The sequence below is a fragment of the Lytechinus variegatus genome, chromosome 8, assembly GCF_018143015.1.
Source record: "Lytechinus variegatus isolate NC3 chromosome 8, Lvar_3.0, whole genome shotgun sequence".
Classification (NCBI taxonomy): Eukaryota; Metazoa; Echinodermata; class Echinoidea; order Temnopleuroida; family Toxopneustidae; genus Lytechinus; species Lytechinus variegatus.
In genome coordinates this window covers 24530233-24557679 of record NC_054747.1, presented here as the reverse complement: position 1 = coordinate 24557679, position 27447 = coordinate 24530233, and the positions used below count along the sequence as shown (strand labels likewise).

Sequence of the window (27447 nt, the reverse complement as noted above, 5' to 3'; positions counted from 1 at the left end):
GGCAGACTGATGATCTATGGACTGCAACTCTATCTCCCCGTATCCATGTCTGAAGAGCATTCCTTCATGTACTGTATCAATATCCCATGTTCTTGTGAATGAGTCTGACTACTGAAAGAGAGCTTTCACATGAGTTTTTAGTGCTGAAGAATGAATGGTAATGTGGGCAGAACCTATTACACCTGAACATTACTGTGGAGGAATAAAAATTGCATAAAAGTTACCATTATGGTAACGTTGCCATCCGACGGTAACTTTCATGGAATCCCTGATTCTGATTGGCTGTTGAGTCTTATTAGTTATTACCATGGTAGTTACCATTGGATGGCCAAGTTACCATTATAGTAACTTTTATGCAACAGGGCCCTGGACACTAAGTGTGAAAGGCGCAGTACTCTCTTTCCTTCCTACTGTATGGGAATACGTAAGAGTCAGTAGGGGCATCTTGCAGATTAATTTGGTGGAATTTTTCTATCTTGAGGGGTATCATCATCATCATCATTACCACCACCATACGTGTCTTACCCAGAACAAAGATGTACAAAGTACATTCATGAGTTGACTGGATTCTTGGAAGGGTAGGAGAAGGGTGTCTACTCCCAGAGACACATCCATCATTTGTTTCCTTCGTGGAATACAGTAGCTGGAAAATCTGAGGTAATCTTTCTGGCAGTTGGAATGAACACAGCAAAGATTCAATTATCCAGGAAATCTCATCCAGTTCATGATTCTTTGACCAGTTTTTGGTTAACATTTGTTTCTTTGGAATACATACGTAAATGTAGCCAGAAACGTGAGGTAATCTTTGCGGTAGTTGCCGTGAACACGGCGAGGAGTCAATTGTCATGGAAATCGCGTATGTGATAATTTCTTTCACCAGTTTTCGCTTCAAATTTGTTTCTTTGGAAAATCTTGAAAATGTGAGGTAGTCTTTCTATTGCACAGTGAATACAGCATTCAGTTGTCCTGAAAACTCACCTCATTGTACACTGTTTCTTTTACCAGTTTTTAGTGTAAATTTTCTAAGAAAATCTGATGGAATTCTTGCTTCTGTGAAATTTTTATTGTTAGTGCAAATTCGTTATCACAATAGCAGTCAGTCTTTTCTTAGATTTTGAAAAGCTGTAATAAACGTTATCATTTGCAGTTTTTTTTTATTAATATTTAAAATGTGTGGATAAACATCTCTCCATTCAGTTGTATTGAGAAGGGGGAGGGGGGGGGGCTGAATAGATTTTTGGCAATATCCACATTATAAAGTACAATGCATTTGGATAATCTTATGTATTTCCTGGTCAGCTTTTGTGGATTGAAGAACTTCCAGAACAGCTTGTGTACATGTATGCAGTATACATGTATTTTTGGCGAATTGTTCTTGCACACGATTGTGTTTTATACACTGTCCATGTCTTTATAGTTAATGTCTGTAAAAATGGTGTTAAAATATTAAGCAATGCTGTTATAAAGCCTGTCACTCTAACAACTATTGTTTATAAACATTTAAGTAATTAACTTCTATGATTAAGGGAAGGAAATTTCTTTTTCTTTCCTAGGTCATAGTCAGCAATTGCTTAAAATTTAAAATGAAATAGTAGTTGTGGGAACAGTGGGATGGAAAAACAGCATTGCTTTATTAAACTTTGAAACAACATTTTAACTGCGTACTTCATTGATCATACACTGCCTACATGTATTTTTTGATTATTTTGATATTGCTTTTATATTCTTCATTGGATACTCATGGCATTTTAACTACATGTACATGTAGAAAACCTATCACTGTATAGAATTGTTTCTTGACACTCATGGCTACTGTGTTTGTGATCCTTGAAAGGAGTTTATAGTCCTTCATACATGTATCCTACATGTAGATGCTGTCTTCCTTAGACATGAACCCAGCATTACGGTGGGAGGTGTGAAAAACCAGCAGAACTATTGGAGCATCAAATGATGATACAGCGGCGATGACTGGAGTAAACTCCTCTCGATGGCATTCCAGAGATATTACCCACATACATGTTAAGATGATGTTTATTTGGCCTGATGGTTAAGAAAGCAAGTATCCCCTAGCGGCATCCTGATGCATCATCTTTAACTTCTATGCAGGGAAGGCCATACAAGTGTTCATTCTTGTCAGAATAAGGGGACATTGCGATTATATAGTGAACTTGATGAAGTCTATAGAAGATTTTTATTCTGATTTTGTTTGCTGGGCAGCTTTAGGAAGCAAGTCTCCTGAGACCTGTACAGGAGCTTCATCTGAGATGCTGCATTTGCCTGGGCTTTTTGTGTGGACCGTATCAACCTTATTCCACTTTGAAGATTAAGTTCAATGCTACAGTACATTTATTGACTAAGGAATATAGTCTGGTCCATGATCTGATAATGTGATACATTGAATGGGAATTGTGATATTGATTTGATCTTTTTGAGGAGGTCCACAGGCATTTTCCTTTTGGTAGACCTACATGTATTCTTGACTGCTTTGTAGTGCCCAAGAATCTTAGCAGCCATTTGGCAACGTCCCTTTGCTGATATTACACCTTCTTATGCCTCTAAACAAAAGTTTATGGAAGGCACTGCATCATTTTGAATTATGTCTAGAGTGGAATGGAGGCATCTGCAGTCCTATCATTGACTTTGAGGTTGTGGAGGATGTATGGAGGTGTGTTGTGAGAAAACTGATCAATAGGGCCATCTGCACCAGCCCGAGTTTTCAAATAAGCGCGCTATTTCTGATCCGGCAAATTATCCTGATCTGAACAACAATCTCGAGATTATTTGTAAGGGAGACGCAATTATCGCGCTAGTTCGTTGGATTAATCTCAAGATTGCAATCCCAAGTCAACTTGGGATTATTTGCAAAATAGCGTGCTATTTTACGAATTATCCCGCTAATTCGCAGGTGCAGACGCACTCAGGATTATTTATTCACGCCGTTAGACCATAATGCATCGACGCGATGGTGGAGAAAGGGTTTCTGGAATCTCGAGATTGAGCAAACTCGGGCTGGTGCAGCACCGCCTAATAACTTTACAGTGTATTCTATTTTTTTTGGTTTCCTGTTTAATATGAACCAAACAGATGGGTTGGAATAACCAAAGTGAAGATCATGTACAATTTGATTATTTCCTTATGCTCTTGCAAGGGTGATCTATATGTCTACATGCATGGCCATTTAAGTGGAATGGTATTTCTCTATTTCTTTGCTGCTGATGTTAAAGGCTATGTGTAAATACAAGCCTGCTGTACTTTTTCTTGTTTTGATTGGAATATGAAATCAGTGAACTGAAGAACATGAACTTCTAGAAATGTTTTTACATGTATGCCTGTGAGGTATTTCTACCTATTTCTGGATGGAGATAAACATCTTTGAAAAATCAGTTCCTTTGGATGGTAAAAAGGTTTTACGAAGCACATTTTCACCTTTGATTGCGCTGCTCAGATTGAGATTTTGTTTTGAAATAGGCAGAACTTTGTTCACTTCACAACCAAGTGTAGGATTACAAGGAAAGGTTCTGGAATAGAATATTGTTCTTTGAATAAACATCTTTTTTATTATGAAATTAAGATGTTTATTAATTGATTTTTACAATTTGCTTTGAACCGTTAATCAGATTTTGTTATTATTACAAGATTTTTTTTCTTCACAAAATGCTATGATGAACATTTGAACACATTTTGTTCGGTGCCAACATTCTCCATACTTTAATAGGATCAGATTCCCTCTTCCATTTTATACCGTCAGAAATCTGGATTTATTGGAAATATATCATGTACGGACTTCCATTATTTTGTCATCTGTGGAAACTTTTGTAAGACTTCGCTGTGATCGGAGCATTTAAATTCAAGTTTGGAAATTGATTTATCCTAAAAAAACATTGACATCATTGGATTTATGCCTGCATCAAATAGCTTCTGTTTGACAAATCATTGATAAATCCTGTGGGAAAGAGAATCATGGACACAATGTTCCGTTGGCGTAGCAATACGTGTGGTTGCGAGAAGGATTTAAGTCGCATAAGGAGACAACAGGATTTCTTGAAAGCTCGCCAGGAGCTGCGTAACGATGACATCGGGCCCATCCGACGAGCCTTTACTTGGTAAGTTTCTGAAGCTTTTGTACATGTAAGCCTATGCACTGTACAGATAAACAGGAGGTTGTTTTGAATACTACTATTACGCTTTTATTTGTATTTAGTAGAGATCAATGTACTGTAATTGCCCATTAATAATCCAATTATTGATATCAGTCGGTGCCCTTGAAAAGTGACTATATTAGATGTTAAAAATAGTTTTATTCCCATTGTTTTTGCAGGTAGTTTGCATGTGTAGGAACATCATGAAGGAGTCCAAATGGGAAGAAAAGAAGTAGATACATACAAATTTTCAGAATAAAATATGACAAGTAATAATGTTCAGAAATTTCCTCCACATTTGTAAATTGGATGCAAAATGGTATTCCAAGTTCTGCAATTTTGGAAGAATAACCCTGGCCATGAAATATTCATGGTATGTGAATGAGGTCTCTGATGAAAGTGGCTCTGTATATATTAAAAAAAAAGGTACCTCACTTCCTATTTATGCTGATAACTTTAATAGGATAGGCCTACATGTAGGTTGTTTTTTATTTGACCCAGGATTTTCTGATCTGGCTTCAAATATCAAGCTTTGGCAAAGTTGGTCTGAATTGGGACTTTGTACCATGACACAATATTAAACCAAAATGGAGTGCTAATCTTTTATTTTTGGAAAGTGCATTGCCATTGAGATTATCTCTAATATTGATTATATAAAGGACATGATAAAGGACATGCAGGCATGCACACAATATAGATCTGAAGTGATATTCCATTGTATTTTTGTCTTGTGATTGCACGATCATTGTAATAATTTAAATGTAAATTATAAAATGAAAGATTACCCTGACAATATAAGATGATTTTGATATTAAAAAGTAGAGAAGTTAGAGAAAAAATGTTGGTAAAGTTTTGGTAAAAAATTCAGAATGTTATGGAGAGAAATAAGAATGTTTATGTTTTGAATTTGTGATGTCATGCACAGAGCTGCCAAGTGGTACTGATTTTCCGTATTTAGTACTGAAAATAGAGAATACTGATGGTTTCATGCAAAATACTGATTTCTTAAGTTTCAGTTTATGTGTTGTCCTATGGTATTCCTGTGAAAATACTGATTTCCTCAACAAAATACTGATTTTCAGCCTTGAAAATTATACTGAATGTTCTTTTTCAGGTTGGCATCTCTGCATGCAAGCAGCTCCTCATGTACCATGTGATATTCCAAAATAAATTTCATAATTTTTTTTAATGTAATAGACACAAAGAAAAGTTTATGTACCCATGTTTTATGCTAACATCTTGTATCATTTTAAAGAAATAAAGTTGACTTTACAAGGTCTTGATCTTCGTTTTGGTTAGAGCGATCTACATGTAGATTTTCCCTGCACAAAAGGATACAAAAACCCTGACCGTGATTGCAATGCATGGGATCAAGCAAAACATATCGCTCTTTCACGTGCAAAGTCAGCGCAGTGCAGATACGGCAGTTTGACTGACACTGACCGCGCATTTGCATTTTAAGTGCATGCAGCTGTTGTTTGCTTTGCTATGATATACGTTATCAAAAATTGTGAAAATCCCCACATATCAACGGAAACTAAAATAAATTGCTGCAATATTGATTTCTGCCTCCCCTCCAAAAAAAATTTATAAAGCATTTATTTATAATTTATAATGCATTCAAATATTGATGATTTTGTTTGAAGTATAGGAACATATATATTCTATACTGTCTAGACTGTGATGGTCACACCTTAAAGTTCAGGTTCAAGTTCAATGTAAATTCCATGTGAGTGTTATTTCTATCCTGATCGGCCGTAAGGGATAGTCTCCTCATGCAGACACAACTGGTGGTCAATCAGGGTCCCTGTGAAACAAAGATTAGCAATTATCGTAAAGCTTCAATCAAACGTTTCTAACAAGCTTAAAATTTTCCTATTTTGACGATCATCTGACTGAAAAAAAAACTTCCCCAAAAAGTTGCAGAAATTCATATTTCATAACACTGCAGCCATGAAATGCTCATTTATTTTCTGTATTTCCTTGTTATTTTATTTAGAAACTACAAAGAAAATAAAGACTAATCCCCTCTTTGTTGACTCTGAAAGATGGTTTTCCATTTGTGTTACACTCTTTCAACAAAAATGTCTATATGTGGGATTACAATATTTTAAGAGCATTTCATCAACATTTGTCATCTGACAATTTTGTAGGGGCCCATTGCAGAAAGAGTTGCAATCAATCGCAAAGTTCTTTAAAAATCATGCGAAATTTGATTTTCTACTTATCAACAGTGCGCATTCGGGACTTTTGACTTGCGTTTAAACGCAACTCTTTCTGTAACAGACCCTTGATCCGACAACTCGGCTTGATTTTGATTGGTTGTCTGACTGCTATGATGGTACGTGTAGCTATTGGATAAAGGAGACTACGACATGCGAGTTATACTTTCAGTCACGTAGAGCTCTATTAAAGCTTTTGAAAGACACTATTCAACTTTGTAACATCCTGGAGGATGGTTATGTCTCCAGTCAGGATTGATTTAAATTTATCCAGTACCGTTGCGCCTGTAGACACAGCAAAGATGTTTGTCTGCTTGCAATTTGAAGAAATTGATTATTTTGTCTTATGATAACCTTTAAATTGTTATTTGGTACACAGATCATTTTCTTTTATATAAGACAGATCTTTCTCTACCCTTAAGCAAGCCTTTGTGACTGAAATAAGAAACTAAATCATTGCCAATCGAGAGAGCTGGTAAACTCATGATAGTGACGATCTCCTGAACCCAGCCCTCCCAAACCCCGAAAGGGTGGACGCATGCCGGGAATGGCTTGGTCTGTACTCTCCACCGCAAGGGATCCCCCCTGATCGGCGATATGCACGTTAAATGATATCCTGGTGGTTTTGAATACATGTACATGTGATTGCATTTCCTACCCCTCGACAAGCCTCGTTTTGAAGTGTCACAGTGAGCCCACCTCATAGCATGTATTTGTGGATATCAGAGATTATTCAATTTGTAGAACAAGCCATGTTTGTGCATTGTTGACCGTTTAAAGTACCAGGAAACGTGGATTGTGTCACTTGGGTATTGTCGGTTGTTTAATGCTGAATGTATCCAAAGACATGCCATCCGTAGGAAGAGATACTGTTTTTCGAATTGATGACTTTGGTTTGGAGCATTAATTGATCAATAACAGTGATTTGTTTTCAAGTGGGTTATAATGTACAACTACAAAGTCTTGATTGATGGTGGCTGTACATGTACCATTCAAAAGTTTGTACTTTCAAAAGTGAATACTTTCAAAAGTGAATATACATTATAAAGAAGACTTTTAAACCGTGGTTTCACAACGTGTACAAAATTGCTTGGATTGGTCTTAAACCTTAAAAAAGAGTTTTTTTATGCTTTGTGTGGCATTGGACTTGTCACTTCAATTCTAATATTTCAAAAATTGATTTTTTAAACTGTAAATTTGCATAATGGAATGTGATTATAGTGGATGAATGCAACATCAAAAAATCAAAATAAAATCAATATTGGATTTCAGTCTAAAAACAGTGCACTTTATCAAGTTCTGAAAGTGATTTCTAAAGAAAAGGACCTTCCTTCTCAAGCCAAGCAGCCTTCATTCATCTACAAACATGTTTGTATTTTGATGCCGTTTCCTAGGACTTAGTTTCAAGCCGAGGAAATTTTTGTGGCAGGGATATCCGGCAGGCGGTGTATAAATCAAGTTAAAGGGGAATCCAACCCAAATAAAAACTTGTTCTTAGGGGAATGAGAAAAATCAGACAAGTTGATAGGTGAAAGTTTGAACACTATCTGACAAATAATAAGAAAGTTATGATTTTTTTAAAGTTGTGAATATTGGTAATCCCTAGATCCATGGAGACTGCAAATTGGCCACACATGTGATGTCACAGTGATGTAAGGCAAGGACTACTCTTCCATGTACTCCAATACATAAAATGGCTAATATGTCATTTTTTCAAATGTTTTACTTCAAATTTTATTTTTCTTTCATGAGGACATAAAACAATATACTACCAGGGTTATATTTAGATTACTGCCCCAGGGGAATGGGCAATTAGGAGAAAACCACAAATCCCTGATAATTAAGTACATGGCCTATGGGAAAGTTGTCCTTGCCTCTTGTCATAATTTACTTACCCAGTTGCCAATTTGAAATCTACATAATCATAGGGATTTCAATTTTAAAGCAGCCATAACTTTCTTATTGCTGGTCCGATTTCTTTCAAACTTTCACCATTCTGTTTTATCTATTTTTCTCCTTTCCAACACTACATTTTATGACCAAGGCTGGATTCCCCTTTAAGTTTGACATCGTTCTTGAACTCCCTTGCACATGAAGACATATCCTGAATATTTTTCATCCAGATTTGTAGATCTCTTTCTTGGTCAGCGAAACTGTAGGAGACTCGAGAGAAACCTTAGATGGGTTTGAAAGACTTCCTTTCATCAGGAGTGGTTTGAGTCAATGAAGCCTTGATAAGTTTAGAATGGTTTCACTAAACTCTGGATCACGTCCGGAATCTAGTCTTTGGTTGACATCAAGCATCGTCCTTGTCGCTCATGCTTTTTCTCAGAGAGTGGATATCTCCAGTGCACATGATCTTTGGTTATTTCAGCCCTGCCGTTTTTCCTAGGCTGCAGTATGATTTAGCTTCAATGTTCATAAGAGCTTGACTGTTTCCTGGAAGAGTTGCATTGTCAAGATTTGACTTTAAAACACACAGCTCTCCTATTTTATTCCCAACTTCAGAACTCGTCTTCAGTATTTGGATTCGTTGCAGACCCGGAGAAGTGTTCGAGTAATTATCCTTAATTTTGAGGATGCATTTAATTACACTGTTTGCAATGGAACATCGGATTCTGATGCTTTCGACATCAGTGGCTTTTATCGTGGTCAGCTGATAGGCTTTAGAACTACCACTGGTTAATTAAGTATCCTGTACAATACATTTGCTGCGCATTCAAGGACTATCTTCCATGAGCATGTCATCAGATCAACTGCTTGGACCTGTGGATATCCTTCGTTGGCATTGAATAAAACATGCTTGCAAATGCTCAGGTCATTAAAGTAATTAGCCAAAGGATTAAGATATTAATCACCAGGTGTAGACATAATGTGCTTTGTACACACAACAAAGGATGCTTGTTCAGAGATGATGGCAATTAACATTGAAACTGTTATTGATGAGGTAGTATATCGCGCAAATATTGACATGGTAATTGATGACTTAGTTTTGGTATTGATACCAATAGGCAATTGAGAGCATTCGCATGGAAGCTGCAGGGGAAGAATGTAGGTTTTCTATGTACATGTAGCCTAGTAATTCAGGAATCATTGTGTTTTAAACTACATGTATGCATCAACCAGTCAAAGCAATATTGTCTGGAATTGGGATAAACATAGATCTATGTCAATTCTTCAACAACAAACTTGGCCACATTAAAATGTCAAGCAGATGTTTACTTTATATATTGCTACCGAGCAAGTATTAAGAGACTGTTATTGACACTACCATGAACTATTCAGCAAGGATGCTTGAGTGGACAGGAGATTAAATATTGTCTGGTATGAAAACGGTATAGTCTTGGTGTAGATAATTTGGAATGATTTAGGAAAGCCTTTTTCGAGAATTATTTGAGCTACATTATGAAGTCTTCCAAAGGAAAGTGTTCTTGTTGTCCGAGTCTTCTTTTTTCCATGATTGCTTTTGACTCAGCAGGAGCATTCAAATTGAGACTACTGTAAGATCTATATTTGGAGAAAGGTTATTTTTTTTGTTTTTCAACAATTACCAAGAAAAAAGTGTTGACCATTTCCTACATTGGCACGAATTCATTTCCACTATGGGCTACATGTCATGTTCATGTAAGGTTATGAGAATAATACCTTATGAGGACCCCACAGAATTGGTAATTGAAGTGACAACCTATGAATACAATTATTGCATCACAGCGTAAAATGCAATCTTAATTACTCCTGGACTCATCGTGGATATTAGACTATTTGACGTCCCTACTGGATTGGTTAGCTAAAACCAATTCAAGATTCCAAGAATCCATGAATTTCATCATCTCTACATGATGCTACAGTGTAAATGCTGAATAGCGGGTTTAAAGCAGCAGACACTTTCGGTCTATTTTGGAAACATATCGAAGGAAGTCAAGATCAAAGTTCTCACTCTTTATCAGATGTAGGAACTGAGTATCAGGGTTCAAGGATGTCAGTGTCGCTTGTCTTCCATTTTTGACGTCTGGTGACTTCATTCAATCCGTTGCGTACTGCAAAAGGGTGTGTCCTGTTGGATGTCTATTGGGATTTGTAGTCTCGTGAGTGAATGGGTTAATGTGTAAGAGATTGGGTCTGTATGAACAATAATAAAATTTGATCTGAGACATCATTTGACCATCTCGGCATCACCATTGCCATTTAAGTTTTTGGATCCAAGCGAGATCATTGTGATTCATGTGCAAGGAATAGGGTGTGGAGTGCATTATGCTCGTTCTTTCATGGAACACTGATATCGACTTTACTGGCCACTTTGATAGAGTTAAGTGAGGCTGTCAGTCATATATTGACAGTGGATAAAGTGGTGCGGATCATAATAGAAATTGTCTTGGAGAACCTATATACATACAAACTTTTAATCTATGAGATGATGAAGCCTTCTCATATGTGAAACTTGAAACGCTTGAATTAGATAAATACTAAAATTGAAGCGAGTTAAGTACTGGATATTATTCTGGAATATATACACACTCTTCAAGTGCTGAAAGCAGCTATGTACATGTCTTGAGGAATATGCAGGGTTGTTGAAGGCAGCTTTCTGTTGGAATTGGAGACTTTTATTAACATGTTTTGACTATCAAAGACTTAAAAAGGATACAAAGATGGCTCAACGATCAATGTTGAAAAAGATTGGTGAGATGGAGAGACAGAGGTGTATGTCATGGAGTGCTCCAGGGTGAGTACTCGTGCAAAGTTTTTTATATTGAGGCAGGGTGCTTCATAAGCACTTGCCTGATTTGGGCAAGCAAAATTCTCACAGTAGAATGACCAAAATTAGGGTCGATATAATATACTGACACTAATTTTGGTCATGGCAAGCAAGATAAAATCATGAAATACACTAACAAAATAGATCAGTTCAGGTCAAAAGAGAGAAAAAGGTCAATGGTTATATAAAGCCGCATAACTTTTGTTTGAAGAAGTAAAACTTTTTTTTCAATGATTTTTTTTTCGGGCAAGTGAAATAGATTTTTGGGCAAGTATATTCAAACTATTTAATAATTTATTTGCCCAACTGGGCAAGTGCTTCTAAAAAGTTATGTAGCACCCTGCTGAGGGTATTTTAATTAAGACCCGTGATACACATCTTGTTTGAAGGTGGCCCCGACACTGGCTTTGAAGCCACCTTCACCCTTGCAAAATTGAATCCTCGAGATCATTATTCTCTTGTATTTGTAACATACGGTCTGAGGCTTGTACAGTTGTCTATACATAAGCCGGCTTCACATCACCTATTCACGTGACACCAGTCACTTGACTTTTTATAAAAACATTTTTATTGTTCTTAATGGGGTTCGTTAGCAATATAACTTATGATTGTTATTTCAAATTCCGTGGTCAAGCCAGCGTGAATCCACTTGCGGGACTGAAGCCGGTGTGATGCTGGCTTCACACCAATTCCAGAGATGGACTCAGCACTCAGCCCGAGCAAGCACATAAGTCGAGTTGCGTCTGATGACGCTGGCTACAGTCCACTTTTGATGTATGTGTACATGTTTCACCACCCTAAGAAGAAGAAATCGAACTTCCTTGTCTTTTGACATTTGGCCTACTGAACACCATTGGTTTGAAAATATAAATGCAAAAATTTAGTTGATTCATTAGCATTAGCATTAGCTCACTGATTTGAACACAAAATGGAATAAAGAACATAAATAAAAAAATCTTAATATTTCTTCATCTTTATATGATATGTCTCATAATGTGATTTTGTTTTATTTAAGAACATTCTGCTTCGTTTGAACATACAGTAATTGAGTTCGATCAAAACCTGTTTGGAGGTAATGTTGACCATGGACCTAGTTCCATGTGTTGACAGAACCAACCAATGCATAATTCTGTTTTACAAAGGCTTACGCTCTTGTGCAGTGAAAGTTAATGAAATTTTTATAATTGAATTATAAAGTGGAATTGAAATTATTACCAAATATCACTGTCAGGTGCAATTACATGTACAGGGAATAGTACCTCACATATGAACAAAACATTCGGTAATTGGAGCTAATGCTATAGCAAGATGCTAATCTTTTTTTTCTCTTTGTATGCTTTTTCTTTATTTGGAACAATTTTATAGTTGCATGTGAAATGATGAAATACACTACACTACTTCAGGTGTACATGTATCATGTACATGTATGTTAATTCTGTTAGAAATGGAAACAGAATTAATATAAAAAAAAGATATAGGAAAAGAAATTAATAGCATTAAAGGAAGTGGCCCCTGAATCTTAGCATGCTGTGCCAATGGTTGCAGCATGAACGAGTTGTTAACAATATCCTCAGTCGTAAAGCTTTAATAGATCCAATCTAAATGATCGCTTTACAAATTCGTGCCAGGAACGAATTAAGGAATTGGGACTTGATGGCAAATATCTCCTGTATTTCATTACAGCATCGCTAATCTGTAGGAGACAGATAGCGGGCGCGGAGTTTGCCCCCATTGGCAGTGAATCTCCCCCTCCCTAAAACCCCCATCCTGGCTTTATGTCTGTCAGTGATTGCACTCCCACGTGACATATGAGCTTCCTAGCAAAGTCCTAGAAAACCGAGAAGAAATACCGAAAAATAGAGAGTTGGATTAAATATTTGATACGCCTCTTAAGTCAGATCAGGGATACAAAGAAGGCAGTTGGGAGATTGTGAAGATTTTTTCAGCTCTTTGGGGGAATTATGGGTAGTTGTTCCTTGAGAAATTGCCTGTTTTGTGTGGGAGACTCACTAATCCTTCACGCCTTGTAGGCATGGAATGTGCATCTTTTAAGATCAGGGTACGAAGAAGCAGCGGTCTTCGCTCATTTGCCTTGGTGAAGACATCTTATTGTTCAGCATAGGTATTGCATTAGCTGAGATTGTTTCTGAAATGCTGTTGCCATTTCTGGGAGTAATCAGTGATTCTCTATGTTTTGAACTTTAAAGCTCTGTCTGGAATATTTCTTCTTGTCTAACATCCTGATCTGCATTTGTATTATTTGTTGCCTTCAGTTTGTCTCTATCGATTGCGCATTTTAATATTTGAACATCTTCAATATTAGTGTTCTACTTTCTATTATTCAGGGATACTACTGCTGAGATATTGACCCAACCAAGGATGGACAAAATTACAAAAAAAAACTACCAAAAGATGTGAAGTGTTAAAAAAATACTCTGCTTTCTATTCGTTGCTGTTATTTTTTGATGTCTTGTGCAAACTGTTTCCTTCTTAGCCTAGTATTATTAGCAAAAGTGAACCCTTAGAATTGCCTAAGAGGCGTCAATAACATATTTTCAAACATATATGCAAATGTCTGTAATACCGAAGAACAATGAGATTATGATGGACAGAGACAATTATTTCACATTTCTTAGTTTTCACTCTCTTCTTTTATAACACATTTTCTGGGAACCCCTTTTCTTGCACGCGAGCCAAGGAAAGTCATGGCATTCATGTTGCTTTCCACTGGATACTGATCAATCAAGGTGAATATCACACTATTTATGGACTTCTTGGATTTCCAGCCAAGTGTTGAGAGGCTAAGAATGGACTACATACAGACTTTCAATGCCAAATGAATTCTTATTCAATCAAGATATTGCGTTGAGGAGTTTTCAAGATTGGTTTCCCCTGGAAATTAATACATGGAGTTACTTTTGACTTAAATATTTCAAGGAGAGCTTCAGGAGAATGCTTTGGTCAAGGTATTTGTGATACCTCGATGTCATTGCTGTTTCCAGTTCTTCAACCAATATCACGACTTTGAAAACTTATTTATTGTCAAATTATTATTGAAACACAAGATCTGTTTAGTTCATGATTACACCAAGCAAGGTTTGATTCCAATACCAAAGAGCATTGTTGATGATGATGTTGTTCCGATACTGAACATTAATTGGGAGTCAATGAATTGATTGTGACTTGTGAATTTGCTATTAAAGACAAAGAGGTTTTACACCTGAAAAAATATGCACTTACAAAAAGAGTCTGCTGGAACATGATGAGCAGACATTGAAATGTTCAAATATTGACCTGGGCATCTATATGTGAATGATTGCCAGGGATAGGGTCTGTTTACACTGCCTAATGTCCTGGACCATTATCAAGACTAATTTGTTCTTCACTGTAAAGTAGATCTTAGACCAAACGTTCTTGATAACATGAATAGTATCCTTTGATGGGTTAAGTCCTATTGCATCTGCAATGATGTGTACATTTACCAATCAATGATATCAGTTTGTGGATCATTAACTTCAATAACTTGAGCTTGTATAGGGCTAAAGTGTGAATGTTACTGTAAAGATTTTTTTTCGATGGAAGAACTCTTTTTCTGCTCCCCAAGATCAGAACCAACCCACTTGGTAGGATTCTATTAAAAAAGTCTTATGTTCAATTGGTGACTTAATGACTGTATCAGTGTTCCTTGTCTATTGATGCTGATCTGCGATTAACATGGCACCTACTACAAAATTTGTTCAGAAGCGAGCAATCGTTAAAAGGAGATACTACTATTCACAGAGATATATCGGGTAAGTTGTAGTTACTAACTCACAATTTCATTAATTGATTTAATTACTAATCCTTCATCAGAATACACTTCAAATAGATCAATAAGCTTTAAAAGGATTACAAATGAAGCTTATTTTGCTATAATGGCCAAGAAACTGAAATAGCAAGAAGAATGGCTTGATGGATGTCTTCCGCCTATTTGATTCATGACATATTTTCCTTTGTAGCAAGAAATTCATCTGCTTTTTGCTGCACCCGACTCAGGTGATATTTTCTTGAATGGACTTAGCACGGGTATTATGAAGTGACACATCTTGAGCTTAAGTGGATGCTTTCTTTCCTCTGGAAAAAAGCATAGGCCTACATGTACATAATTATATACAAATCCAGCTACTGATGAGATCATTATAGTGAGCTAGGTTGGAAAGGTGTTTGTTTTCTTGTATTTTGTTAGGTGATGTGATAACTGATTTTGTTGTTGATGCTGAAAACATACCACAGCTTTGCATCCTGTCCATGTTCCTAGGCAGAGTCAGCTACATGTAGCACAGTGGCATCTGCCACATCATCGGCGTTGGCAAAGTACATGAACTTGACATTAACATTTTGATGATGTCTGATGTGGCTGTCTGTTTGGATATTAATGTTGGCATATGATAACAAAAATCAGGCCAATAAATTCACCTTTAATGTGAAATCTGGCAAGGCACAATGCATATGCTGCAATTCTGTCCAGGTAGATGTCACTTTTTTCTCCTTGTTTTGTTGCCTTTTTTCCCCTTTTACATGTACAATTATGTTTTTTTACTGTAAAATAGAGTGTAGGCTCTATGTAGCTTTTGTAAAGGGGATAACAATAGACAATATTTATGATTGGTGGTGTTGTGAGCTAAACAACAAAATAGGGAGCCAAAATGGCATATTGGCTAAAGGTAATATTTAAAAAAAAAGAGTTGTGAGGGTGCTAAGACATGCACTTTTTGTACTATGTTTGATGATAGAATACAACATAATATTTATAAAATGATGCAATTTCACTATTTTTCCTATCTTATCCCTTTCTTTCTTCTATTTATTTCTTGGTCATGGAACCTTTTGGGGATCAAATGCCCCTAACTCCTTCCAAATTTATATGACAGTGAATATAATAATGTTTGGTGGATGTTGGCTTACAGTTTACCTGTAGGAATTTGTACTGATACCAAATACATAAATACTTTGGATTGATGATTCCCCTTCTCTCTCTTCAGATTTTTAAATCATACAATTGTACACATACCTACACATGCACACAGTCATGTAGGGAAGGAATTTCCAAATGCCTGTTTTCATCATCACCGTGTATTAAGGCTTCCTTCATAACATTGAATGAATCAATCAATAGCTTTATACAGACCCTGTATTGCATGTACCATGGAGCCAAGACGAATCCCCTATCGGGGCAGGTTTCTACACAGCTGCTAGGGGCAATACAAGGGCATAGCCAGACCCTCCTCTGCAGGGCGGAGCCAGAACTCGTGATGAGGTGTAGCCTGTGAAAACTGCCCTCAAGAGAAGGGAGTGTTTTTTTCTGCAAAACAGGGAGAATATTTCTTTGGAATTTTTAATGTATATTTCCACAAATATTGCTTAAATCTACTGCAAGTACTATTTTAAGATAAAATATGAATTGAAAGTCAATTTTGTATTAAAATGTCTGCTTGCTACTGTCTAGGCCTATATAAAAATCTTCTCTACACTGTGTGTTTGTGCATCATTCCTGATCTTTTAATGCAAGAAGCAATGTTCCACTGATTATAATTTTCTGTCATGTTTCAAAAATAACTCTGATTTATAATTCTGGAGAAATCTTTACTTGTTATGCCAAATAGTGATAAAATGCTAAAGGGGCATTTTGGCAATGCCTTTAAGAGACTAAAGGGATTATGGATAAATATTGTTTACTGTATTAGGGGTAAGCAATATTCTATATTTATCATGCAGTCTTGGCGATTCAAATTTCCCATTTTGAAACTTCTCAAGCTCTTTACTGGTTCCGTTCAAGGCTGGTTGCCATACTTGATATCAACTGTTTTGAATTGTCATGGAGCCCACCTGACAAGTTTAATTTTAGGTCACCTTTCTTGAATGTTGGCCTTTTAAAGGAATGGTCCAGGCTGGAGATATGTATAGGCCTATCTCAATAACTGCAGTAAAGATGTATGGGATATTATTATTTCTTTTGGGAGCTCCAATTTGTTCTTTGTAACCCCTGCCACAATGGTGCATATAGCATGGAGGTTCTGTTCATTTGTCATATTATGATTTTCTACCTTTCATTTATTAAAAATATTTCTTTGTGTGTGAAAAAAATGTTTCTTTTAACACAAAATGTCCTCTTGTCCATCTGTTACACACACACCCACATACACACACTCACTCACTCACACAACCAAGTACCCCTTGTATGGATGAAGCACTTATCACCCTTTTATTTTCTTCTTTTCTTCTCTTTTATCCAGTTCTGTGGCATCACTTGCAGCATTGAGGTAATTATAAGATTATTGTGATACATGAATGTCTGGAAATATATAAAGATTAAAGGGAGAGCTCACCCTGACATAAAACTTGTTTTTTAAATGAGTAAAGTAAGAGGGGAATTGGTGATGATTTGGCAATAACCAATGCCTGTCCTGTTAATACATGTAATTTGGCAATCACTAAAAATGATAAGAAATTGACTGAGTCTTTCAAGAGTATACACAAAAGTTCAACTCAAATATTTTAATTGTTTTGGGTGATAATGGCTTCTGAGAAGTAATGATTTGAAGTGGACATTTTGTATGTAAATGATCTTAATATTGAAATGGCTTGGCTGCTCACAATTGTTGTTCTCATCTTTCCCACCACTGAAGTTTCTCTCCAAGTAAATTACGTGTGAAAATCGGTGAATCTGCTTTGCTAAGAGCTGGCAGAACTTGTATCAGATATCAAACCATATCCAGCTGTTTCATGGGCTGATATCTCCTAAGGTCATGGTCAAATGAATAGACATTGGTTAGCTCCTAAAGCTTTCACACGTGACAGATATTTGTATTTTTAGTTTCGCTTTCAAGAGTAGCCCATGGTGGTTCATGTATTCAATTTCAGTTAAATTCAATTCAGTATTTGTATTGTGAGAAAATATAAGTAAGAAGACTCATCATATTTACAAACCAAAAAATGTGTAAGCATATTTTGATTTACATGTACAAGTGTACATGGGAATTAAATACAATGCAATGTGCAACTACATCATCTTAATTTTAAGCAGAAATGTATGTATTTGTCATGTTTTGCATTGAATTGTGGGCAAGTCCAAGAAAAGGTCACCCTGGAAGGCAAAATTTCATCTTTAATTCAAGAAGTTATCTTTGGTGGGGTAAGAAAGCCCAAATGTTGAATCTTAAAATTTCATTAAGAAAAATTTGATGATAAGCATATTTATGCTAATTTGGGGCACCTAATTTGCATAATCAGTAAAATGGGCGTTACGTATGGGACAATTATAAAAACTCATAGAAAATGAAAACAAAACTTCTGAGATTTAGTCATAGGTGGGACATGGACCCCCTAACATCTTATTACTTTTGGCAGAAAAAAGTGGTGTCATCTAATTAATTATGCAAATTAGGTCTTGTCCAAGGATGGAATGTCTCATACGTAACATTTTGAGGATGTTTTTTTAAGTTATTTCTCATAATACAATACTTGTATTGTTGCATCTCAGGGAAGTTCTAATTTATTAAGTATGAAAATGTTATACCACAAAAAGTTTCAAAAATGGAGTTTACTTTTTAATTAAAAGTTAATTAAAAAATTGTTACGTATGGGACAACATGTTACGTATGGGACATTTACACACAATGTCAATGGGGAGATTTGTGTACAAAGTGAATGGAGAAAAACAAATTTCAAGAGTGCTCTAAAAAGTGATTATTTACCTTTTCTTTAGTTTTTAAACACTGATTTGTTACGAATACTGATTAATGAATACAATCGAAGCAAAAAAATGTGAACATGGAAAAATATGAAAAAATAAAAACAATAGAAATACATAAGAAATTCATAAAACCATGAAAAACAAGGAATAAAAAGGTTGAAATGGCTAATTTCCCCTTCAGTCATATCAAATATGTCTCAGTAGAACATTTAAAAAGAAAGAAACTCTTTTGTTGTTTCCATATTTTAAATTATTTCAATTTTTTGAATTATGGGAAAAAATTGTGTACGTTCTCTATGGGGACAAAATGTCCCATACGTAACTGTCCCATACGTAACATGTCATTAATTTGTTTAATTAGAGTCTGTAATTAGAGGGATTTGGCTTATGACGTGAAATTTGCTATGAATATAATTGAGACTTCTATCACACTAAGTTTCAAGTTGTCAAGTGAAATACTTTAAGAGAATTCTCAACTTGAAAAAAATGTATTAAAAATAGTCTTTCTCTGCGTCCCATACGTAACGGCGCATCTTTTCGCTCTAAAAGGTCAAGATCAAGGTCATATGTCACAATTTTTTGCATGATTATTCTTCTCCTAGATGTCTACCATCATGAGGGTATTCAATCTAATCAAAGTCATTTGACACTATTTTTCAGGTCATTAAAGCCTCTGAAATGTCCCATACGTAACGCATGCGAATTCTTGGACTGCCCTTGTCCATAATTTTTTTTTTGAAGTATGACAGTATGTATTCAAAATGTCAAGTTAATAAGTGGGAAAGCAGTTATTTGCATTTATCTGATGAGAATGATCAGTATTCTTCTTCCATGACAATATTTAGAGGAGAGATTGTCTTATAACGGCTTACACTCTCTGGTGAGGTTTAGTTGAAATATATTTTTATTGAATCTAATAGTTTGGGGTCCCAATTTCTCATATGAACTAAAATGCTGTAAGAAATTAATAGTGACAATTTTTTGTCTAATAATAGAAATATGTGGAAATTAATATTGAAAATTATGTATTTGGGCACATTAATATGAAGTGTTTGTGTACAAGATATGGTTATGACATAACTCATGCCATCTCCTGCCCTCTCTCATTCTCTTCCCGTTTCTCGTTCCATTGATCTTTGTCATTTTTTTTCTATCAGGGGGAAAAGACTCCGCAAGTATTCCGAGACAGATGCATCCACGGAGAGACTCTCTAGCTCTATCAGATCGGAAAGTGGGTCTAGTCAACTCTATACCAAGGTAACTATTTTACCCCCCCCCCCCCTTAAAAAAGAAGTATCATGCTCAAGAAGTCAAGATGTATACATTTACATGTATAGCCACAATATTCCAATGTCATGGGTTCAAATCCCACCACAGCACTCCCATCCTTTGGCAAGGCATGAATCTACATTTGCTGCTCTCCACCCAGGTGTAGCAAATTGATACCTGATAGGAAGAAATTCCTTGAATTCTAGAGCACCCAATAAGAGTAGCCACGGTACTAAAGCTGGGGTAATATCTAGTATGCAGTGCTAAGAAACATATTATTAAGTGCTATATCATTGTTGCGTATTATTTTTATTGGTTTTTGTTTTTTTACTTGATTTGGCCAAGAGCTGGACTTGTTGGGCCGTCTTGAACGATACTCATCAATCTCCACACTCTCTTCTCTCAAACTCTTGAAGCAAGAAATAACTTTTTGGGCTGGAAATGGGATTATCATATCACTTCATGCTCTAAATTCTAAGATCTACCTGCCACCTGTATGGGATCAAAATGTTTTCATTAATTTCTTGACAGTGGAATAATAAAACCAGACAAAATCATGCAAAACCTCATGTCAACAGGGATATATTTAGCATGCAAATAGTGGATACATGATTTTGTACTGCACAAAGCTAGTTAGGATGCAAGGCAAGCGAGAAAAACAAGTTAAACCATGGATTTCCCCATATGATTCATAGATGGGAGTCTTTCCTCTTTGGGGGGTGGATAGAACGTTGTGGAAATAAGCCTCGGTGGTGTGAATCTTCTAGGTATTAAAGGCAGCTACATGGTAAATTGATAGAAAGAAAGTGATACTTAGGAAGAAAGAGATAGATTCAGAGAGACGGGCAGAAAAATGAAAAGCAAGTGAAGGAAGGGAGTTAATGAAAGTAACGCTAGATTTAAAGAAAGGAGAGAAATAGACAAGAAAAATATAAAAGAAGTGAAGGGGAGTAAATTCTAAAGAGAAATATTGATGAAAAAGTACAGATTGGGAGTGTGTGAAAGAGAGAGAGAGAAAAGAAAGAAATGAAATTAAGAGAATGCCATGTTTATTAATGCAAATATATCTCTTGGCAGTGGAAGGGGGGGGGGTGAAGGGATTGCAGGGATTCTTTAAAAGTTCATCTGTTGACTCCCTCCCCTCCCCCTCATATAAAGAATTTTTGAATTTTTATTTCGATTAAACATAACATTTAAAAAAAAATCATTTCAAAGAATTGATATAAAGGAGCTTGGATTTATAACAGGTTTGATGCAAAATACCCCAAGACAAATTTTTTTTTATACCATTTCCAAGCTTTTTGTGATCATATTCCACAACTTAAATTATATTAAACTAGTTGGAGTACAGAAACTGGGCTGCAACATCTCAGTGTAAAAATGTAGGTCAATGCTAATGCATTAATTGTTATGATACATGTAGTTGGGCTTCAGAAATTGGATGTTAAAATCATATCTATATATAGACTACCTGTTCAACTATATGATCCCTATACAGATCAGGAGGAATTTCTGGTTTAGAAGGATATAAGCCTATCTCACCAAGCCCCCTACACCATCAAACTTTCTTGCAATATTACTATTTTTTATAAAAAGTATTGAAAAAGCAGGGCTTGTAGATTGAGTCAATGAGTGAACGTGTTCATCAAACCTCAACAAGACCAGTAACATTTAGGATACATAAACTTCAACCTTTGTGATAAAATCAAATAGTATTATGTGTTCATGTTTATCTAGGAAATCAAGTGCTCTAAACTATTTGACATACACACATAATATATGTTGCTTTATACTCAACTGATAGAGGCCAAAACATTCAAAGAAGTAAAATGACATTTCAGGGAATAATTTTGCTTTACAAATTTGAATAGCATTTTTGGTCTTTAACAGAACAGCTCTCAACCAAGTAATGTACAGTCCTATGTAAAAATATGCTATACAAAGGACTTTATGCAAAGCAGTCTTTCAAAAATGTGGAGAAAATTGCAATGCGATACCAGGAATATTATTCTCTCCATTTTTGCATTTTTTCTTTCCGTTTTTCATTTGTTGCTCTCAATTGTACATGTACCACTTTGTCATAAAGTTTCATGTAAAATCAGGAAGTTTAAGGTACGAAAACCTATTAAATTTGTTTTTCATTTAAATGCATATTCCACATGTGTAAATGTACTTGTTATACAGTCAAACTTGTCATAGTGGTCAGTCTTCTACCCAATAGTACACTGTTAGAAAATTTATCCTTAAAATAAAAGAATCCCTGCAGCAGAGTCTCGAGAACACCTGTAATCTTAATACCAGATTGCGTAATCTTACATTATATCATGTAAAATTACAGGAAATTTATTTTGGTCTATGGAACTTTACAAATATCCTTAAATAAAACACCCTTTTCTCCTTTTTAAACAGACCTGTTCTGTTAAATTGTAGAAAAATTCCTGTTTTATGAATTTACAGAATGATTCTGTTATTACTTTGTGCAAAATCTTTTTTTTCTTCTGTAAAATCAGGGTTTTTTTAAACTGTACATTCTGTCTTTTGTGGTCACCATTTTAAAAGGAATACATGTATGTGTTATGGAGCATGTCTATAAAGGCTACAGGACTATTCCCAGAGGAAAATTTTTAGTTCTCATTGGGTGGCCTTATTTGAATTGAGGGTAATTTTCAATATTTATTGAAAACATCAAAATCTAATTCATTCTCATAATGTGCACCAAGTATATTAGATAGTCTGGGTTTAAATTACGTGACATTCATAGTCATGACTTGAATCGTATTGTTTCAGTAAATTGTGAGTATATTCATCACACACGTACCTTCTAATCCTGTTGCTATTCAAAGCATTACGACGTAAAGTCTGCGTCTAAATCTGTGCGCGGGTAGACATAATACTAGTTACTCACTCTCTCTATAAATAGAGGCGTGTTTATTGGATAAACATGGGTACCTCACCCCGCATGATGATACAGGCCGGCTGGCCCGAAAGAGCTGTCACAATTTAACACGTTTCCTGTCTTGCGACCTCGTCCCCTTGCTTGATAAAAGTCACAAATTACAAGTTACCAGTTTGAATGGGATTCGTTTATTTCTCATTTCATCATTATCCTGTCTCAGTTGCATTACTAGTATAAAGCAGAATTTCCCTTAAGTCCCAATTACAAGTTACCAGTTTGAAAGGGATACATTTATTTCAAATTTCATTATTATAATGAATTGCATGAATAGTATAAAGCAGAATTCCCCTTATTTGTATGCACATTTATGTAAGTCCCAAATACAAGTTACCAGTTTGAATGGAATTCAAATTTATTGTGATGTTTTTTTTCATAATACCTGTAGTCTTGTTTCAAAAGTTTCACATTATCTTGGAGAATTAAACATAACATAGACAAATAAGAATGTGAATGGGAAGAAAAGAGGGGAAAGGGGAGATGGAGAAGATTGAGGAGAAGATGATAAAGGGAGGAGTCTAAGAATGACTAGAAGAAGGATGATGAAATTAAATAATAAAAGAAGGAAAAGAATGTGAAAAAGGAGGAGGAGAAGAAGAATGCAACAAAAGAGGAAGATGAAGAAGATGTGAAGATGTTTGAGGTTAGAAAAATACATTGACATTAGAATAAGGTAAGACTAAAACTTCACTATTTGTTTGGCAGTTTCTTTCTTTCACCATAAGTCGATTCATAATCATATCAATGTTTATTGAACAATTTACAGCGAAAACTTGTGGATGCAGATTTGTGCACTATGTAGAGAAAAAGAACAAAAAAATATATAAGGTTGGGGGGGGGGGGAGCAAAGATAAAATTGAATCTTTCTGATGCATACATGTATATTAATGGTTTAATGCATTTTTTTATCCATCTTTCATTTTGTGTAGGTTCCACTAACGCCATTGGCCTTAGAAGACAATGTGGACTACAACTTTAAAAGACAAGCCAGCGTACGGATCAAAAAGATGACATCGTAAGTCACTGTCCTAATCTTTACAGTAGAGCATTTAGAATCCAGGGGCTTGTTTATAGTAGAACCTTATTTGTTTTATTTCTCCATGTTCAATGATATTCACATTGACAACAAGATAGTGCTATGCAGATATTTTTACATTCAGGTTCTTGATAATAGAAAATTGCTATAGATTTAAATTGTTCTCGGGGGTGGAAGTCCATTGACACCCTAACATCTAGAAGGATTCCACATTAAGTGCCCTCATTTAACCCATTGAATACAAAGTGATTGCCTTTTGTGATTTGGTTTAGGGTTTACAGGGTTAACTGTCATATGATATTCTATAATGTCATAGCCTGAAAGACAAATGATGGTTTTGAAATGAGACAACACATGTTAACGTCTGATTTCTGTCATTTCCATAACTTTTTAAAGTGACAACCCAGTTCCAGGAAGTAATGAGTCAATTAGGATATGATTTTTGGTGTATTATCCAGCAAACACATTCTGTAGGCCTAAATTCATAACAAAAAAACTTTGAGCCATCTGAATTGCCAAACTAAGATCTTGAATACAGAGGTAAATGCATTTTTAGTAATTAAACATACCAAATTCAAAGACCACAAATGCGCATTGCCCCATAGATGGTTCTTATAAATGTTCCAAAAAAACGAAAAAGTATAAAATGATCAAGTATAAAACTGTGTGAGCTTAACTTGAAATTAATAATAATAATAATAATAGTCAATATTTATAACTCGCTTTTCCCAATTGGCCCAAAGTGCTCACAATTTCAATTAACATATTTATACAAACAAAAATCAGAATGATATATTATTATAATGAAGGCAATTGCCTAGAACAAGAGAGTTTTAATGGACTTCTTAAAGGATTTTCAGGGATTGTCTTATTGCGAGAGGGAGCTTGTTCCATTCCATTGAGGATGCAACGGTGAATGTTCTATCTCCAGTCTGTTTTCTTTTTGTTGGATATGTTAATTGTTGAATGGCCATGTCAGCACAGCTTTTATGATGTCAGAGGCACCCTTCCTGTGCTGTGGGTCATGTAAAGCTCAAATCAACCAAAATATTATGTTCTCTATTGACTTGGCTCAGACGAAGCAGTCAGGATGATGGCCTCACTGTGTAGTGTGCGAGATAAAAACACGATGAAAGCCTCTCCAAAACATGTTGATGTTTTGACTATGAAAGATAATTTGTGAATGATGAAACATTGAAAGAGTTAAATGACATGAAATGGTTGGTTGACAAGTTCCTTGCATGCCCTTCCTCTCTTATCCAACTACATGTACTCCCTGTCCTGCCCCCCCCCCTCCTCCCCCTCCCTCTCCCCACTCTCTCCTTCTCACTCTCCACCTCTTTACCCCTCTCTCTATTTCTCGTGGAAGAGCCGTGGTGTAGTGGTTCCGACTCTCGCCTTATAAACAGAGGGTCGTGTGTTCAAATCCCACTGCTGTCTAGCGTCCTTTGGCAAGGCGTTAATCCTCACTTTGCCACTCTCGACCCAGGTTGCTTAATGGGTACCCGGTAGGATGTGAAAGATATTGTATGCTTGAATTTGCCAGCGCCATAATGAGGCTGCGATTACTGCAAGGAATGCCCCTCAGGGAGTGAAAATTGTGCACTTTTCGTGCTTGATTGAAATGAATCCAATGACCGGGGTAATAATATGCTGTAACGTGCTTTGAGCCATCCTGGGAAAAGTGATTTTGGCTGCTATAATTATTATTATTATTTCTCTTTCCCTATTTGCCCCCTCTCTCCTCCCTCTTGCCCTCCACTGTGATATACATTCAAACATACATGCATACGTACATACACCCTTACATACATTTATGCATGCATACATGTACATAATACACACAATAACATGTACACAACATCTTGTTTTATCTCTTTGTAACTTCTTACTCTCAATATTTCTCTTTTCAATGAAAATATCATAGCTTACTCATAAATGTTCATGACACTGCACTGATATGCCACATGTACATAGATGGGAGATGTGTCTAAGTGTATGACTCATAATTGAAGAAAACCATTCATTGTTATATTTATCATTATTTATACTCTGCATTATGTCTCTCAGGCTGTTTCCTCTTTGTTTTTACCTTTTGGATTCGACTTTTACATTACAGATACCATGATGGCTCTACTCTCTTTCCAAAACTCAATGACTGCGCACATTTCCACTACGATCATGTTGAGCTTGGATCAATACAGGTTTGTACATGTAGAGGTCCCATGTGAGGGGGACACTTAAGTATTTCATAGAGCTGCCAATTAGTAGGATGTTATCCTATTTTAGGATTTTCAAGCCGAAAGTGACACTAAATAATATTTTCTTTACTAGAAATAGGCATTTTGAAACTTGAAATGATTATAATTTTTGGTACATTTTTTTTCTTCAAAAGTTTATAGAGTAAAAGGATTTTGGACTGAAAATAGGGTAAAAAGAAATAAAGAATAGGATTTTTTCACAATTAGGTTGGCAGCTCTGTTTACATGGTATGGCAATGCGCTGCTTGACAACCCCCTTTTTAGACCTCAATTTCCGTTCTCTAAATGCTCAATTTTGCCCAAAAGCAACTCAGCCCCGCTCTAAAGACCCCCGTTACGAAAGGTACCCATTCGCCACCAAGGAAATAGCAAGCCGTATCAGGAAAAGTACGGGCACAAGACCTAATCACGTGACCACCGCTGTGTATTCATGGGCTGTAAATTTACCAGTAGCACAGCACAAAAGCAATAATCAAATACAACCAAAAGCTACAGATAAACTTAGAGGGCTCACTTCAGAAATTAAGCCTGCTCTTTGCCCAATAGATCATAATTCCCAAGACCCTGTATTTTAAACCGAGTAGTTTGTTCCTCAAACCACCAGCTTTCACAAGGCATTTCATCAGGTTTCATAAGGCATTTCATAAGGTTATATGAGGCATTTCACAAGGTATCATAAGGTTTCATAAAGCATTTCTTAAGGTTTAATGAGGCATTTCACAAGGTATCATAAGGTTTCATAAAGCATTTCATAAGGTTTCATAAGGCATTTCATAAGGTATCATAAAGGTTTCATAAGGCATTTCTTAAGGTTTCATATAAAGGCATTCCCTGTCAAATTATTCGATTGTGTACTTGTATTATGTACATGCATAATGTAAATTTTGTCTATAAGTCTGAATGCATGCAATATGTTTAAAAATATTGTTTGATGTTCCGCTTCTTTTTTAATTGGGACAAGCTATAATCAAATATAATGGCCACTCCTAATTATGATCAGCATTTGATAACCTTTTCTGTGCTTTAATGTTAATGATGGCCATCTGTTTTACAGCGTAAGCTGTCAATACAGTATTAAATTA

General features: G+C 35.8%; 1 protein-coding gene across 5 annotated transcripts in view; it reads left to right on the top strand.

Annotated features, from left to right (window-relative positions):
- Nucleotides 1-27447, top strand: part of LOC121420213 — an 84541-nt gene that overhangs the window by 22587 nt on the left and 34507 nt on the right. Inside the window, exons 1-5 of one of the 5 annotated variants that reach the window (XM_041614770.1) lie at nucleotides 3651-4103; nucleotides 17387-17413; nucleotides 20004-20103; nucleotides 23998-24083; nucleotides 26224-26308. In XM_041614770.1, coding sequence (XP_041470704.1) covers nucleotides 3961-4103; nucleotides 17387-17413; nucleotides 20004-20103; nucleotides 23998-24083; nucleotides 26224-26308 — 441 coding nt within the window. In that variant the 5' untranslated portion in view covers nucleotides 3651-3960. Of the gene's footprint in view, nucleotides 1-3650; nucleotides 4104-8463; nucleotides 11082-13584; nucleotides 14906-17386; nucleotides 17414-20003; nucleotides 20104-23997; nucleotides 24084-26223; nucleotides 26309-27447 lie in introns of those variants that run through there. The other 4 variants (XM_041614771.1, XM_041614774.1, XM_041614773.1 and 1 more) reach the window with 4 other exon arrangements.